Raw genomic sequence first — 15695 nt, 5'->3', positions numbered from 1 at the left:
TGTGATTACAGTGTAATAGAAGGAAGGTGTTCAGAATGTCTATAGATAATAACTATGGGCTGTATATTTGAAAAAGCTAGAGGAAATAATTTTGAAAGTGTTCTCATTAAAAAAAGGGCAAACGGGTAGCGCAGGCCTGTAATTCCAGTAACTTGGAAGACTAAAGCTGGAGGATCACAAGTTCAACGCCAGTCTATACAACCTAGTGAGAAAGATGAAGAGCTAAAGAAAATAGTGTAAAAGGAAGGCTGAAGATCCAGCTTCAGCGACATTGGCTAGCATGCACTGAGGCTCAATATTCAAGTCTCAATTCCATCAAAAAAGGGGAGGGCCAAATCTTTGAAGGGAAGAAAACCCACTTTTATGGATTCTATTCAACATAGTGTTAGAAGTTCTCAATCAGACAAGAAAGAAATGAAAGGCATGAACATTTGAAAAAGAAGGTCAAATAGTCACTGTTTGCAGATGATATGATTTCTGTATCTAAGCACTTCAACATCACATAATACATTATAAGGAATCTGTACACATTTTTGTTTTATATACCGCTGAAAAAAATAGTAACTGATTAAAACCTTTAGAAAGAGCCTGAAATGAGCCTGTTTCTCTCTCCTGCCATATGAGGACACATAAAAGAAAAAGCCATCAGCAGGAACTACTGGCAACACGATCTAAGAATTATGAGAAATAAATGTGGTGCTTAGAAATTACAGAGTCTAAGGGATTTTGCTACTGCATCCTGAATAGACTGGAGCAGAGAGCAAAGAAGAGATCAAGCAGGTGAGAACAGAAATTTTGTGAAAGTAATTTTCAATAAGCTTAAAGAGAATTAAAGAATTGGTAAGTCACAGAAATTTGTTCATTTAAGATCTAAAAAAATTATGTCTGTGAAGATTTAGCTACAGGAATTCTTGGAAGGGAAGGTATGAAATTACATAATGTATGGCTGTACGTACATATGAGCAAGGACTATGGAGAATAAAAATTGGAAGAATATCTATAAGTACAGCTATGCAGAATATCTGCTCCTTAAATTTACTAACCAAACACAAAAGATAACTTGACTCTACTGTGCTTACATGTGCCTTTCATGCATGTCATTGTTGAAGAACACAACTCAATGACCCGAACAGCAAAACTTCCTGGTTTCTCTGCTGGCACTGTCAAAATGGAGATCTAAAAACCAGAAAAAAGTAGCAGAAATAACTGTTAGGTCTCATTTTTATTCTTTTGTCTTTAGAGTGTTAACATCCAGCTTTCCAAATGCCCCTTGATGTTTGACTATATTTGGCTTATAAGGATTTAATTTCGTAGTACAGTTAGAAACATGTAACGTGCACACATCTTGGTATTTCATTTCTGTATAACTTATCACTCCTAATTACATAATTATCAACCACAAATATTTCAAACCTTTAGCACTGACTATGTCTATTATATACTATTCTCAAAGGGATGCAATTACAGTATTACTGCTGAAATATAAGCACTTTGGTACTTAAAACCTGATTACCTTAATAAGTGGTTCTAGCTACTATTGATATATCATATTGTTTATAATTAAAAGACTTTGCATGACCATTAGACTAATGTTCCTCTAGACTATTGATGTTACATGGTTTAAAGACTTTACATGAGCATCAGAACAATGTTTCTCTGTGGAGCTAAAAGTTTAGTATTGATCTTCATTCAAATCTTCAATCTGAGGAAAGTATATTCTTTCAAAACGGAATTGCTGCTGAAAGGGAAAGCCACATTTTCAGTTTGCCCTACAAGTGATGTGCTTTTTTTGACTGGGGATGCCATATTCATATCTCATACAGGAAGCAACTATGACAAATTTTAAAAATAGAAATTATTTTGATAATAATGACTATTCTACTTGACATCTATTTTGGGGCTCATGATATCTCAAAAAAAGTTCTCCATGTTCCTCATAACTCACTTTGCTGCTATTAAGAACAGAAAATGTTGTTCTTTAGCATCAAACCAGGAAACCACCAGATATTCAACACTGTGAAATAATAAAATGACTAGGACCAAAAATATGATCATAATTGAAAAATACCTTTCTTTAATGACTCCAATATATAAGAATTTCTTTTCGTCTATGCAATGATCACTTGCTGAGATATAATCAGTAATATTCTACCAGAGCCCCTCCCCACCTGAACTCTGAGAAGTTAACCAACTCAAGTAAAATAGATATTTTAAAACACATTAAAGGGAATTGCATTTACCCTTTAATATCAGCATCAAATTTGCCAGGACTTTCCACATAATTTTCCTTTTTCTAATCCCCATGGTTCTATCTGTGATAAAAATGGAAAGGGCCAAAGAATAGAGAATAAGAGTCTGTAGAGTATGTGCCCTTGGATAGGACTCCTATATTAAACTCCACCCATCCCAAGTTCAGGGACCATTGTGGAAGAGGGGACAGAAAGATTGTAAGAGCCAGGGGAGGAGGTGCATGACCATATGGGAACAGTCTTACAGGCTTCTTGGACCTTGCTCACATGAATCTACAGCAATAGTGTCAGCATATACAAGAAACGTGCAAACTCAAGCAGACAAAAAGCCAGGATAGAACTGTGGAAATGGGCAGCAGGCCCCAATCTTGGCTGAAAAATTATTGGCAGTTGATTATATGTGGCTGAGGGAGAGCTGAAATCTTCTTTAAGAGAGTGACTCTGGATAGGCTAACTAGATACCAGTGGATGAACTTGGCACTGAGGGATGTCTGGGTACAATACCTTTATCAACAGGCTTTAATGTAAATGATAGAATGCATGAAATCTGGTTGGGGGGGCTATGGGAGAGTGCACATGGGAGAGGGATTATAAAGATGATTCAGATGTTTCTATGAAAAACAAAAATACAAAAATATACAGAAAATGGAAAGGGAGAGAGCAAGGGAGGGGAGGGAAGAGGAAGGAGAGGGGAGGAGAGAAGAGGAAAGGGAGAAGAGAAGAGGAGAGAGGAGAAAGGGGAGGGCGGCAAAGAAAGAAATTTCCCATAGGAAATAAAGATAGGCATGTAGACCCATAATTCTAATGGTGGATGGATCTATAAGGAGACAGACATAAAGCAGGGTGACCAGTTGGAAGGCAGAGTTGGTGAGCACTGGAACACTGAGAATAATAATTGGAAATGAAAGGACTGAAGAAATTTTTACGATGTGTATTGACAAGATTCAAAGGCACATGACATGCCAGAGAACCAGAGAACGGAGTTCACATGGCTGGGAAAATATCAGCTCTTTGCGGAGGCAATGAGCACTAAATAGAAGCAGTGTGGGGACAGACGATGGTGACTTAGTTTTAAGTGCTTATCTCTTGAGAGACATCCAACAGGAATTTGGCATGTGGGCCAGACACCCTTGGGATATATACTGGTGGTGTTTCCAGCATTTATGTGTAGTAGAGACTGTGGGAATACATGGAGGAATCGGGTGTGTACGCATAGAGCAAGAGAATACTGTGGGCTAAAGGGAGAATCTTGAAGAGTCCCGATATCAAAAGATAGGACAGGGAAGGAAGAGTTTCAAATAGGCAGCGAAGGGACAGTTAGGGTCATGAGAAAATGAGGGGAGCACAGGGAGGGTCACAGAAGGCAAAGAAATAGTGCTGAAGAGAAGGGGGATATGAATATTGTGCAAAACAGCAGAGTCCTGCTACAGAACAATCAAAAAAATGTCCCTTGACTCCGAATATTATGTTTTTACTCAATTTAGCAAGAGTAATTATAGTAGAAACGTAAGGGCAGAAACCAGGTTATGGTTTAGAAATGACTTTAGTGCATCTCTCAACCTCCATCAAAAAAAGATTCTTACAGGAAAAGGCAATTATTACAGAGGCTCACAACAGGTCAGTGTGCAGAGAATAAGAGACTGTGGCATGCTCAGTCCTAAATGGTACATCTCTATCAAACACTTTCCTCCCCATTCTTAGGAATCATTGTGGAAGAGGGGGTGGGAAGATTGTAAGAGTCAGACACGGCAAGTGACTATCAGGAAACAGTGTTTTCCAGACAGCAAGGCAGCTGCACATATGAACTCATAGCAACTGTGAGCATGCATAGTTCTTGCTCAAGCCAGACGAAATCCCAGCATGGGGGGCAAGGTAGGTGGGCCACACTCCAGGGCTAGTGCCACTCTAAAGAGTACTTGGGGGCAACACAAATTGGACTTGATGGGGGAAAAAAGAACACAAAGGTGGTTGAGTAGGGAGGTGGGGATCGACCTGAGAGGAACGGGGGACATGGCACAATATGATAGAATACTGCACTGTATGAAACTCTCAAAGAATTTTTAAAAATGGAAAAGAAATGATTGTGAGGCAAAGAATTTGAGGCTACAAGTATAGTTTGTCCAAAATATTTGTACAAAGAAAGGAAAGGATGGAAGAGCACAAGACAGAGATGTGGGTAGAATTAGAGGACCAAGGAAGGTTGTTTTGTTTTTCATTTTAAAAATTCCAATGAGTGAATGTGTCTGTATGTGTCCACATGCATGTGTCAAAGGCACATATGAAGGAGGCTGCCTATGGACAAGAAGGAGTCCCCTTACTCACCCCTGGGATGGTATACATATATTATGGGTGGTGGAAAAGAAAGTACCATTGTGTACAGTGGGCAGTCTTTACCCAGGGATGGAAGAGGGTGAGCAGAGCAGAGGATAAGAAGAATGAAAGTGAAGACTGATATTAGCCAGTGGGGTAAAAGCAATCTAAATCCAGTAGGATAGGTGACGAGTGATATGTGCTGAGGATCCAGCTGAAGGAGGCTTGTAGCATGACTGTTGGAGAGCCAGGTACATCGGGGTGTGTGATTTTCTCAAGTGGCCGTCTGTGACACAGGTGCAGATTATAGGGGTCTGTGAGTGCAGTAGAAGACCAGGGTAGCATGAGAATTTAAGATATCAGGAAAAAAAAGAGAAAAATACCAAGGGGTCTATGGCACAGGAAAGGAAGAAGAGAGAAGAGAGATGATACGCTAGGAAGAGATTGAAGGGACAAGGGTATGCAGGTCTATTAACAGGTTGGATGGGAACAGAAGAATAAAAGAGCTAGAAGGACCAGAGCAGATTCACAACACTGCAAATCTTTGATCCTTATACTTGACTGGATCATTGATACTGCTCAACAAGATGTCTATAAAACAGGCCACACTCTTGGTCCCTGAAGTGATTATTACACATTTTCCCTTGATGTTTGATCTGCTAATAAAGTCCCATTCTCAGGAGAAGACTTCACCATGTAATTTAAAGAATGAAATTCATCAGGTGGGAACTCCCAAACCCACAAATGATCCTGAGTTCACCCTCTAGCTTCAACATGTCTCATTTTCCTATCTAAGGACAATACATTGTCTGGTTCTCTGAATATCACTCTCTCTGACCTGTGGTTGGACTTCATCCTTAAATTCCTCTCCTTCTAACCTTAGCTTTTCAAGTTCTCTGCTGACTCCATTTTATTAGATGAAATATACAGTAACTCTTTAAAGGATGCCCTGCTCACTTCTGTATCCCTCTTTAGGATCCAGCTCCTATCTCTTGCTCTTCACAGCTTAGCTTCTTCAAAAAGCTGTCTCTGCTCGCTTTCTTCACAGTTTTACCTCCCTGTCACCCTCAGACCTACTCACAAGGCCCAGGTTTAATAGGAGATTCAGACAGGTCAATTAGCAATGGCAGACCAATGTGGACTTTAACTGTTCTCACCACGTAAATATTAACCATTTAAAAGACCAATGTGTTCATTAGTGTGAGTGTAGTAAGTCCACCATGTATATAAAAATATCATGTTTTCCTTCATAACACACACAATATTCATTCTAAACAATATAGGACTACATTACCTGTTGATCCGAATCTGCTTTTAGTACAGACTCATCTGTAATCAAGACTGCCCTGGAGATCTGCCTGTAATGCACAAAAGAGTAAAGCAGCGATTCAGAATCCATGGACAAGATTCATTTATTGTTATGTAAGCAGCAGAAGGCATGTTTCAAAGATTTAAGCAGGATAAAAGTGTCAAAACCCAGTTAAGCTCCACTTTAATCTTTTCTTGGCTCATGAAAGAAGGCTGCATGACCTACAGACAAACTCCAGCTGAAGCAAAGGATGAAAAATGAGGCTGAACTTCCCCAGAAACCAGAACCAATAAGGAAAGTATGGTAAGAATCAGAGTATACATTTTGTTTGGTATACCTTTGCATGCTACTTGGAAAACAGAATCATGGAGAACTGTCAAGAAAACCTCACAGCCAGACGTTTCCCCTTCTCTTGGCTAGCGGGTGGAGAGGCACCTACCTATATTGTGCGCGGGAGCATGTGTTCTCAGAAAGGTAACTGTCCTCGATAAGGAAATGTTTAGATAGTATTCTTTGACCAAACTGATCTATGATTGCTTTGCATCTATAAAGAAGGTAAACATAGAAGAAAAGTTCATATTGATGAAGTAATGAGGAAAATGAAATAATAAGCTGCTGATTCTGAATTTAAAACCTTGTGAAGATGAAATCATCATCAACAATGCCACATTTCTGACAATGAACCACAGGCTGTATATTCTGGTTGTTATACTGAAATTGTTTATGCTATAAAATAAATGTAAAATGTTACTTAAAATATGTATTTTAATTCCTATTAATACATAAGTGTAAAGCCAGCATAAGCATTATCATGTAAATACAGGTTTTTATCATGTTTAGGAACACAGAATCTTTTCCTTTGTTTAGAAAAATCAGCCCCTCCTACCTTAATAGGTCTACAAAAAGGAGAGAAAAGTTGATTAAATATCTTCTTGTATCATTCACAGCCTGTAAAAGGCACTAAAGGCTTTTTATTTTTCTGTTAAGTGTTGCTTTCTCTTTTGTTCAAGAATAGCTATCTGGTCACACGTTTGATAATGTTTTAAACAGGAAAAGAAAAAGGATAGAGGTTCTTTTAATATCTGTTTCCACTTTACTTCAAAGGATGATCTTGCAAAGATTTCTTTCAAGTGCTGTTTCCAAATAAGGAAAACACTTATGCACGGACATTATCAGGTCTCTGTCATCTGATATGTGTTGGGACAATGAATCATATAGAACCCTCCATTGACCTTCTTTCAATGTGTCTAGATGAAAGGATGAAAATTAGAATCCATCTCCTTGCAGTGCCACAAGTTATAAATGTACTTTATAGGGCTCATTATCCAAACTAATGGACTAAGGGCGACATCCTTGAAATGGACTTACTAGCACTGACAAAAGCCACTATACAGTATTTCAGGAACTATATGCAAATGATGTGTTTGCTATATCTTTTTATTATGGAAATATCAATTTGCTTTTGTCACAGCTTCTCCTTTTGGGATTAGAATTATTTTATCAGAAATATAGTAATATGTTGTTCCTCATAAAATGTAAGCAAGTGATTTCACACTCATATTTTAAAGTATTCTGATATAAATTAGAATATGTTCAATTTTTCTACAACAAGACAAATCAGGGATATTTACCAGGCATAAAGACATTAAAATAATGTGACCAGTACCAAAGACCAACAGAGAAAGGAATTTGATTTTTTTTCTAAAAGGTATATTACGCTTTACTGATATTCTTGTATAAATTACGTATCAGTGCAGGCAGCTTAAAGTATTACATCTAGTGATGCTATGTACAACATTTTAACCAATTAAGCACATTTTAATATACTTTTTTTGTACTGAATATTATTTAAGTGATTTTCCCACCTTGCCTCCACTTCAGTTCTCCCCCAATTCCTCACATTTGATTAAACTAGAGTTCTTGCCTTACCTATAAAATGCTTTACTAAATAAGCACCAAGGATTTACATCCAGATATAGCCAAGATAATTGTAGAACTGGAAATAAAAAGAGGCATTCATAAACAATTTAAGAAACAAAGTATTTCAAGAAATGGAGAAATCTGCTGAGCTGTCATTACACTTTGATTCTTTTTGTCCTGTAGCCGCCAACAAGACCTTTTTCTTACTTTCAGCTCAGAAGTTACAGAAATGCAAGAGGGAATAGCACAGGAAGAAAAAAAAAAGAGCACAAAATGTTCTTTATTTTTGAAGGATTTTGTGTATACAGATTTATTTTTTGGCAAGGCTCAACTAGTGAGCACTTAATGGGTGGAACACTACTGTAATTTTATATCAAAAGGCAAAGGAAAACATTGGCCAGTAGTTCATGAAGTCCATATTGAAGTGTTTAGGGTGAGTTTTGCTGATACCTGTAATTTGCTTTGGAGTACATAAAAGATGAATCAAGAGATGGATCAAGGGATGAATATTTGTGTAGATATGTAAATAAGCAAGTATATTACATTGTTCACAGTAGAAATTTGACGTTGGCATAGGTTTGAAATTTCTCATCATAAAATGTTAGAATAAAAGTGAGAGGAAAGTGCTTTAAATATAAATTCTCAACTTGAGTGGCTTTCCAAAGGGCTCCCATTTTATAAATAAAAACATAAAACAATCAAAAAATAAAACAGAAATAAACCTGGCACTCAAGCTTATGACGTCTTTCCTGCTTTGTAGGCTTCTAAACTGAATAGGCCTCTTTTACTGACAGGCAGACACTGGTTTTGACATTACATCTTTAAAAATAATGTGAATAACTCAAAGAAGAAATATGGGGATTTGGAAATGAGCAAGTTCAACTACACAAGGATAAAATGCTAATTAAATGTGCCTGTTTACGCTGAAACTTCTGATGAAACAGTATTAGTGTGAGGAGGAGGAAGAGGAGGAGGAAGAGGAGGAGGAGGAGGAGAAGGAGGAGGAGAAGGAAAAGGAAAAGGAAGCAAATCAGAATCACACCTGGGGGACTTTTTCAAATTATATGTACCCCTGGAGATTCTGATAAGCTCCCAAGTCCCAGGAAAGAATCACAGTGAAGCAGGCCACAGCTACTGCTGCATCCTTATGTTGTGGTAGGTCAAGTCAAGTAAAGAGCTACCGATACTGAGCAACCACTCTTGTTTGCAGAGTCAGGTGGCTGTCACAAATGCCCAGCCTCCAGCCACGGTAGATGGTAATAACATGACTCACCTGTTATTCACATTCTTACTCAGAAGTACTGAGGCTGTAGGCCTAAAGAAAGCTGTGCAAACCAAGACATGTTTAAGCAAGTGTTAAAATTTGTTTTCCCCTCAGATACTTGACTTATTGTCATATATTCAGTCTAATTGGCAGAACAACGATGGAAAGGATATTGATTTGGGACCTAGTCTTAATCTTTGTATTATAAAGACTAATATAAAAATTAGATGACATCCACTTAATGGAAAACAGCAAAATGAAACAGTGCTGCCAGGCACGTTAAAATCTCCTCCTGCTACTCCTCCCACATAAACCTGAGGAAGCCATTAAAGATTAACAGCATTTAGGCTTCAGCAGAGGGTCTTGCTGAGCCTCATAAATAGTAAATTGAGGAGGAACATGATAGGAGTTCTAGTTACAGGGACACAATGACCAAGCTGATCATAAGAATCACTGAAGCCTGACAGAACATTTCTTGGGCTAGGCTTTCTAAATCAACAAACCACAGCACACATTCAGTTCGTGGTTTACTGATAGAAGAGCATAAATAGCAAAACGACTATAAGGAAGAAAACCCTGAACAAGATTGAAATGCAATGTCCGGAATTTGGACAAGAAGAAAAAACCAGCAATATTAAGAGGTATGCAATCCCTTTGATCTTCAGAATTAAAATCCCAAGTAATTATACAGTATGGAAACCAGTGATGAAATAATTAAAAGGAAAATGTTAAGAAATGAGAAGGAAACAAAACACTTCTCCCTACTCAATATGCCTTATAGTTCTTTCAAACGCATTAGTTTCAACTCCACCTTCTTCATAAACCTGTTCCAAATGCTTCGCACCAGTATATCTAGGGTGAAAATTGACTACACCAGTTGTAAGCCACTAATAGGTAGATAAGTCTAAATCTATATTTCTATGTTGTTCTGACTTCTTCACAAGATCTATATTCATACTTTCAATCATGTACTAGTTCATTCTTATTAATTTACTTCTTTTTTGTTTTGTTTGCAGTAAGATGATACTATATAGTCCCTGGCTGGCCTCCAACTCACTCAGATCTGCCTGCCTCTGCCTCTAGAGTGCAGGGATTAAAGGTGTACACCACCAGGCCTGGCTATTTGGTTCTTTCCTAAGAGACTCCAATTATCCTTTAAAAATTATCTAATTGGTAAATAAAAACTATGCATATACAAGGAATACAGTATGATGATTTATGCATACACTGTGTAAGAAATGACACAGTCAAATTAACACATTGACTGCAGCTACTTAAAATTTTGTTCTTATCAAATTTCAAGTAAACACTAAAAAGTTATTATTACCTACTTCGTTTATATATCTAGCATATTTCAAACGGACTTTACTACAGTTCCCCCTATGCCTCCTTCCCTTGTAATCTCTTCATCAAATCAGCCTATAACTAGCAGTAAGAGTTTGCCCACTGCAAATCTCTTCATATCTAATCTGGTACTAAAATTTTATTCGACCTTAAAATGTTTCTTGTAATCAGCCTCTTCTCCCGTCACCACTGACATTGCTGTAGCCTCTCACTGCATCTAATGAGGTAAGGGACCACTTATAAGTTGGTATCTTATTTGTTCAACATAAATGGCATAACAATATTGCTCCAAGAAGTAATGGTAAAGATTCAGACAAAAGCAATTATTGGAATGCAGTATGGCACATTCACAATACTTGTGCAGGGTCAAACAGAGTTAGCACACAAATAATTACAAGAATGTCTCAGGTACAAAGTCAACAGGAGAGGAAAAATTATGGAAACCCACAAGTGCTTTAGCATTATGTACAATAAACTGGGACATAAAGAGTGGAGAGAAATGAGTATAGAGAGTCAGTCAGGGGCCAGATGTCTCACGTCATCTAAAATGCCTCAGACTCTATTCAGAGATTAATATAAAGCCATGGAGGCTGTTTACATTTTCTCTTCACAGAGAAGGAGAGTCAGATCTGTGAACTGAACAGCTCTCAATATGCAGTTACTTTGCTAATTTAATTATTTTATAATGTTCCCCAGTGGACTGTAAGCTCTATGAAAAAAGCTCCTGACTGTCTTGTTCTCTACTGGATCCCTAGTGGCTGTCACATAGAAGACAACTAATACTTGCATGAATGTGTGAATGGATGGATGATGAAAGTAGTATGTGTTTGTGGAAAGTACAAGGAAATGAAAAAAGATAAATAGTAATTTAGCAGGTAAAGAAATCTCTTGTCCGTTCCTTGCTTCTTCTAAATTGCTGTCAAAATTAGTAGCTTAAAAGCAACAGATCTAATCATGTTTAAAAACAGTTAATTACAATTCACACTCCCTGGCATAGGACAGAATGGTGTTTACCACAGCTCTTCCTTTCTGGCATGCCAAGGTTTCCAACTCCATAAATATGCTACTAATGTGTATGGAAATCTTTCTGTGTGTAATCAATGGTTTTATGAGGGTTAACTGTCCTGTTAATGTTCACAATAACCCTATGTGGTGTGGTCTGGCAGGTAACTCATTTTCTGTAATGAAACTGGGGCACAGAGGGGCTATACAACTTGCTTAATTTCATACGGATGGGAAATGGCAATGACAGGATTCAAATAGAGTCTATGAGACTTTAAAGGTCGCACACTTTTGTGTAATCTCTACATGCAGAGTCTATGTTTTATTTCTTTATCACATAATAGCAACTAGAATGTAGGTTGGCCAAGGTTAAGCATCTAGAATATAATTGCTACCATTTTACAAAAGGAATGGCCCCAAACCAGAGCTTCAGTAATGGAACAAAGTATTAAGAGCCAGCCAGCTTAAGCTGGGCATAGTGGCACACACCTTTAGTTCCAGCACTCGTGAGGTAGAGGCAGGCAGGTCTCTGTGAGTTCTGGGCCAGTCTGGTCTACATAGGGAGTTCCAGGCCAGCTGGGGCTACAGGAAGATCCTGTCTCAAAAAAGACCAACAAAACAAAACAAAAACTACACACACATACACACACACCCCCACACACACACCAAGAGTCAACTATCTTATGTTCATTCTAATAAACTACTTATTCATAACTTCCAAATATCCAGGGAAGGTATAGTTTTTCTGACAGCAGAAAAAAAGATTTCTAAACAGTCCTCATAGGAAACCTAAAGTCAGACAGTTGAAGTACTCATTGACCATGAATGGAAATAATTAGATGACTACTGTTTGCAGACCACTATTCCAAGGTCCTATCTACCCTATCCAAATGTTAATACTCTGCTAAAGGGCCAAAGTTAATTTGTCAGAATTTTACATAGTCAGCACAACTACAAAGCAAAAGAAATCTGTTCAAAAGAATTCAGTGTTTCCAAGCAATATAATACTATAACAAACAGCATGAAGTAGAAATTCTGATATGTCATTTATATTTACAAAACTAGACAGATATATTGCTCAATTTGTTACTAATTATTTACTGCAATAAAATATTACTATGTGACAACTGGCTCACATTTATGCATAAAATATTTTAAGATCATTTATTTATGTGTTAAGGAAAAGGTATATACCTCCTAATAACTTTGAACTTAACCAAAACATAAGGTCAGACTGGTAGAAGATTCAAAATTACTGCTAAGTCCTTCTAACTCATTTTGCTGATTAAAGAAATTGGTTCAAAAAAGGGCTTGCTCTCATTCACAGCACTTCAAAACTTTCTTTCAGTGCAGGACCAACAGAACATTATATGTATTAGGAGTTGTTAATAAGCATGATGCTTCAGGACTTATATGATAATACAAAAGATCTTAAAGTAGAAGCAGGCTGCCTACTACCTAAAATTCATACTACCATTGTATCTGGCAAGTTCATCTAGATAGGGTCTTACAATAATCAAATAAAGACCTACCATTCCCTAACTCACCATGGAACATAGTATTATTGCCAAAATCTTCAACTGTACCTTATGGATCACTGTTTCTCAGTGTCATCTAAGGGTTATTTATATTAGTTTAATTTCCCATCCAAAAGTGGTGACACACATGTATAATCCAGGACTACACAGTGAACCCGCCGAAAAATACCAAACAAACCAACCGAAAGCTAAATTCCTGTCCTATCTATTTCATTTAGCAGACACATCTGCCATTTTAAAACAAGCTTGCCTGGTTATAGTTAGGCATTTTAGAGTTTGAAAACTGCCAGTCTGAAGGTTCTTTGGGTTTCTACTTCATTAGCCCTCACCTATCTGTTGAAATTAGAATCCTTACAGATTATTAAAAAAAAATCAGAGTATATCATAAAATGTAAGTCAAAGGTAAGGTAAATGTAGCCTTTGTTTCAACAAATGCTTTACTGTACTAGCATATACATTTTGCTAAAAATAATAAAAGAAAACATCCACAACAAATATGAGCCAGGTAAATTCTTTATGCCACTGAAATCAAAATGGTGTGCAAAGATGATAAAAATGACCTAAACAAATAAGCAATTCATTATCTGGCTTTCTGTCACAGGAAAAGAGTTTTATTTCAAAATGAACTTGGAAGTACAATAACACTGCACAGCATAAAGGCAAGCATGCCTTCATACACTTACATGGAACTCTTATAGGCAAGATCCAAACATCTGAGCCTTTTGCGATAGTTCACTGCACATTAGCACTTCTTTCATGTATGTAGTACTTTATAAGTGTCTTAAAGCACGTGTCAGTTCATATATCACTGAATTGCAAATTCAATATGCATTATTTCGAGAGGTGAGCCTTCTCTTTGCCATAGCTCAATGTACTACTTCTAACACTATAAAGATGTTAATATTCATTTTATGCCATTCAGACTACAGAGTTATTTCACAATGAAACAAGCACCTTATTATGAACATAATCTGTTTAAGATTCTTGTTCAAAGTAATAATGATATTTTATTATTTCAAAACTTATATTTCTTAATATATCTCTAAATATAGTTATCCATGAAACACAGGTCAATAGGTAGTAAAGAACATCTAACTGAAAAGAAAAACACATGGCAATTTCAACAGCTTCAAGGTAAAACTTAGAAACTGTATCATGGAATGTTACTTAATATAATTTACACAAATGTACATTAGCAAATAATAATATATCCTAGAAAAATGATTGAAACATAAAAACATACAAAAAATACACGATGCTCAGCTTTTGTAAGAAAGCCGGTAAATTTCACATTTTAATCTTCTACTAGCTTGCAGGACTGATACTGTTGTAAAAGAATTTATCCTCAGATAACAGGGCAGCAATAGTTTATGACAACAATCTACCTAAAAACTCATTAAAGCCTTTTCTCTTGGAGTGACATGCATTATCAGCAGAGATTAATCTGATGAGTCTTTAGGTGAGCTCCATTTTTAAAAACCGCAATAACAGAGGGCTTTGTTGTCATCTGATGAAAATCAATTAGAGGAGGTAAGGCCACAAGGAAAACTAACATCACTCATCACCTACCCCCGGCAGCTGAAATGATCTGTCTTCCAAGCTTGAATGATCAGGAGCTATACTCATATTGCAGGGAAATTAATTTAGTTTCTATATTCTGAACTCACTTCCTTGTTCTGGAGGACCTAAACACAAATTACTTTTAATCAAGGTTGATATGTTATTAATGCCAAGGTGGATCTTTCAAGCATCATTTTTTTAAAGTGACTTCAGCATTTTTCACCTGTGTTTGGGGTATAAATATAGGAAGGTTTCTTATAACATTCTTACTTGTGGGATTCTTTGTCCACTACAAGGCACTGTACAGAATGGCGAAGACAATAGATTCCACCAAACACAGCACACATTCTAGAAAAAGAACAGAAACATGAGAATTAGGATGATTATTATAAAAAGTAAAGTAATGGTATTTAAGCATCTTACTCTTACTAACTGGTATTATAGAGAAAGAAATTTCAGAATATACAATTTTCTCTGTTAACATTAGGAATTTCTCTGAGGTAAGACGAGCAGTATCTTGCTGTTAATCATACAATATTGACCTCTAAAACTATGACCAAGCCAGAAGTGTCACTAACCAAGAGTTAAATATTGCCCCAAATCAGTTCCTAAATTTGTAAGACATATAAACCACAAATGTCCTCCTGAGGTGATTATGAGCAAATCAACAAAATCACTGGAGACAAATACAAGGAGGGACAGAGCAAAGAAAGCTTTAGAAAACCTCTGAAGGTGCCACTTACCATAAAAGTAAGCAAATCTCCAGGAGCAAAGAAGAAACTGATACCTGAAAACCTAGAGCAGTGGCTTGAGTTAATGCAGCAGAAGTTGTAAGGGGTTTGCCTGTGTCAGACACCTAAGTATAAGGGTTTCAGTGCCAATGTACAGAGAACAAGCCTTAAGTTCTGAAGGACAGAGAGCAGAAAATGAAAACACTTTTCATAAACATCTGAATATTTAAGGGGCTACACTTCAGCAATCACTGGTCTAGGAAAGAAATTCACTCAGTATTAGTAGGAGAAAACAAAATAGTTGTTTACCTGAGGCCTCGACTACTGGAAGCTTATATCTCTATATTTACAAGCAGTACTCTGAATTCACAAACATGGAGAATTTGAATTACACCACTACATGACCCAAAACACCATGACCAAGGAACTATGAAGAAAAGTGGCTCTGGGTAAACGATAAAACCACGG

The 15695-nt window shown here is 37.0% G+C and overlaps 1 protein-coding gene across 2 annotated transcripts in view; it reads right to left on the bottom strand.

The window, feature by feature from the left end:
- Chm (CHM Rab escort protein) overlaps positions 1 to 15695 on the bottom strand; it is a 189075-nt gene that overhangs the window by 41499 nt on the left and 131881 nt on the right. For both annotated transcript variants that reach the window (XM_008822508.2, XM_029558585.1), the window contains exons 9-12: positions 14767 to 14844; positions 6308 to 6412; positions 5854 to 5917; positions 1080 to 1176 (exon numbers count right to left, since the gene is read on the bottom strand). In XM_008822508.2, coding sequence (XP_008820730.1) covers positions 1080 to 1176; positions 5854 to 5917; positions 6308 to 6412; positions 14767 to 14844 — 344 coding nt within the window. The remainder of the gene's footprint in view (positions 1 to 1079; positions 1177 to 5853; positions 5918 to 6307; positions 6413 to 14766; positions 14845 to 15695) is intronic.

Source organism: Nannospalax galili, unplaced genomic scaffold (assembly GCF_000622305.1).
Source record: "Nannospalax galili isolate Female #2095 unplaced genomic scaffold, S.galili_v1.0 scaffold10, whole genome shotgun sequence".
In the NCBI taxonomy this organism is placed as follows: Eukaryota; Metazoa; Chordata; class Mammalia; order Rodentia; family Spalacidae; genus Nannospalax; species Nannospalax galili.
The sequence above is the reverse complement of the archived record's forward strand: the minus strand, read 5'-3'. Positions and strand labels throughout refer to the sequence as shown.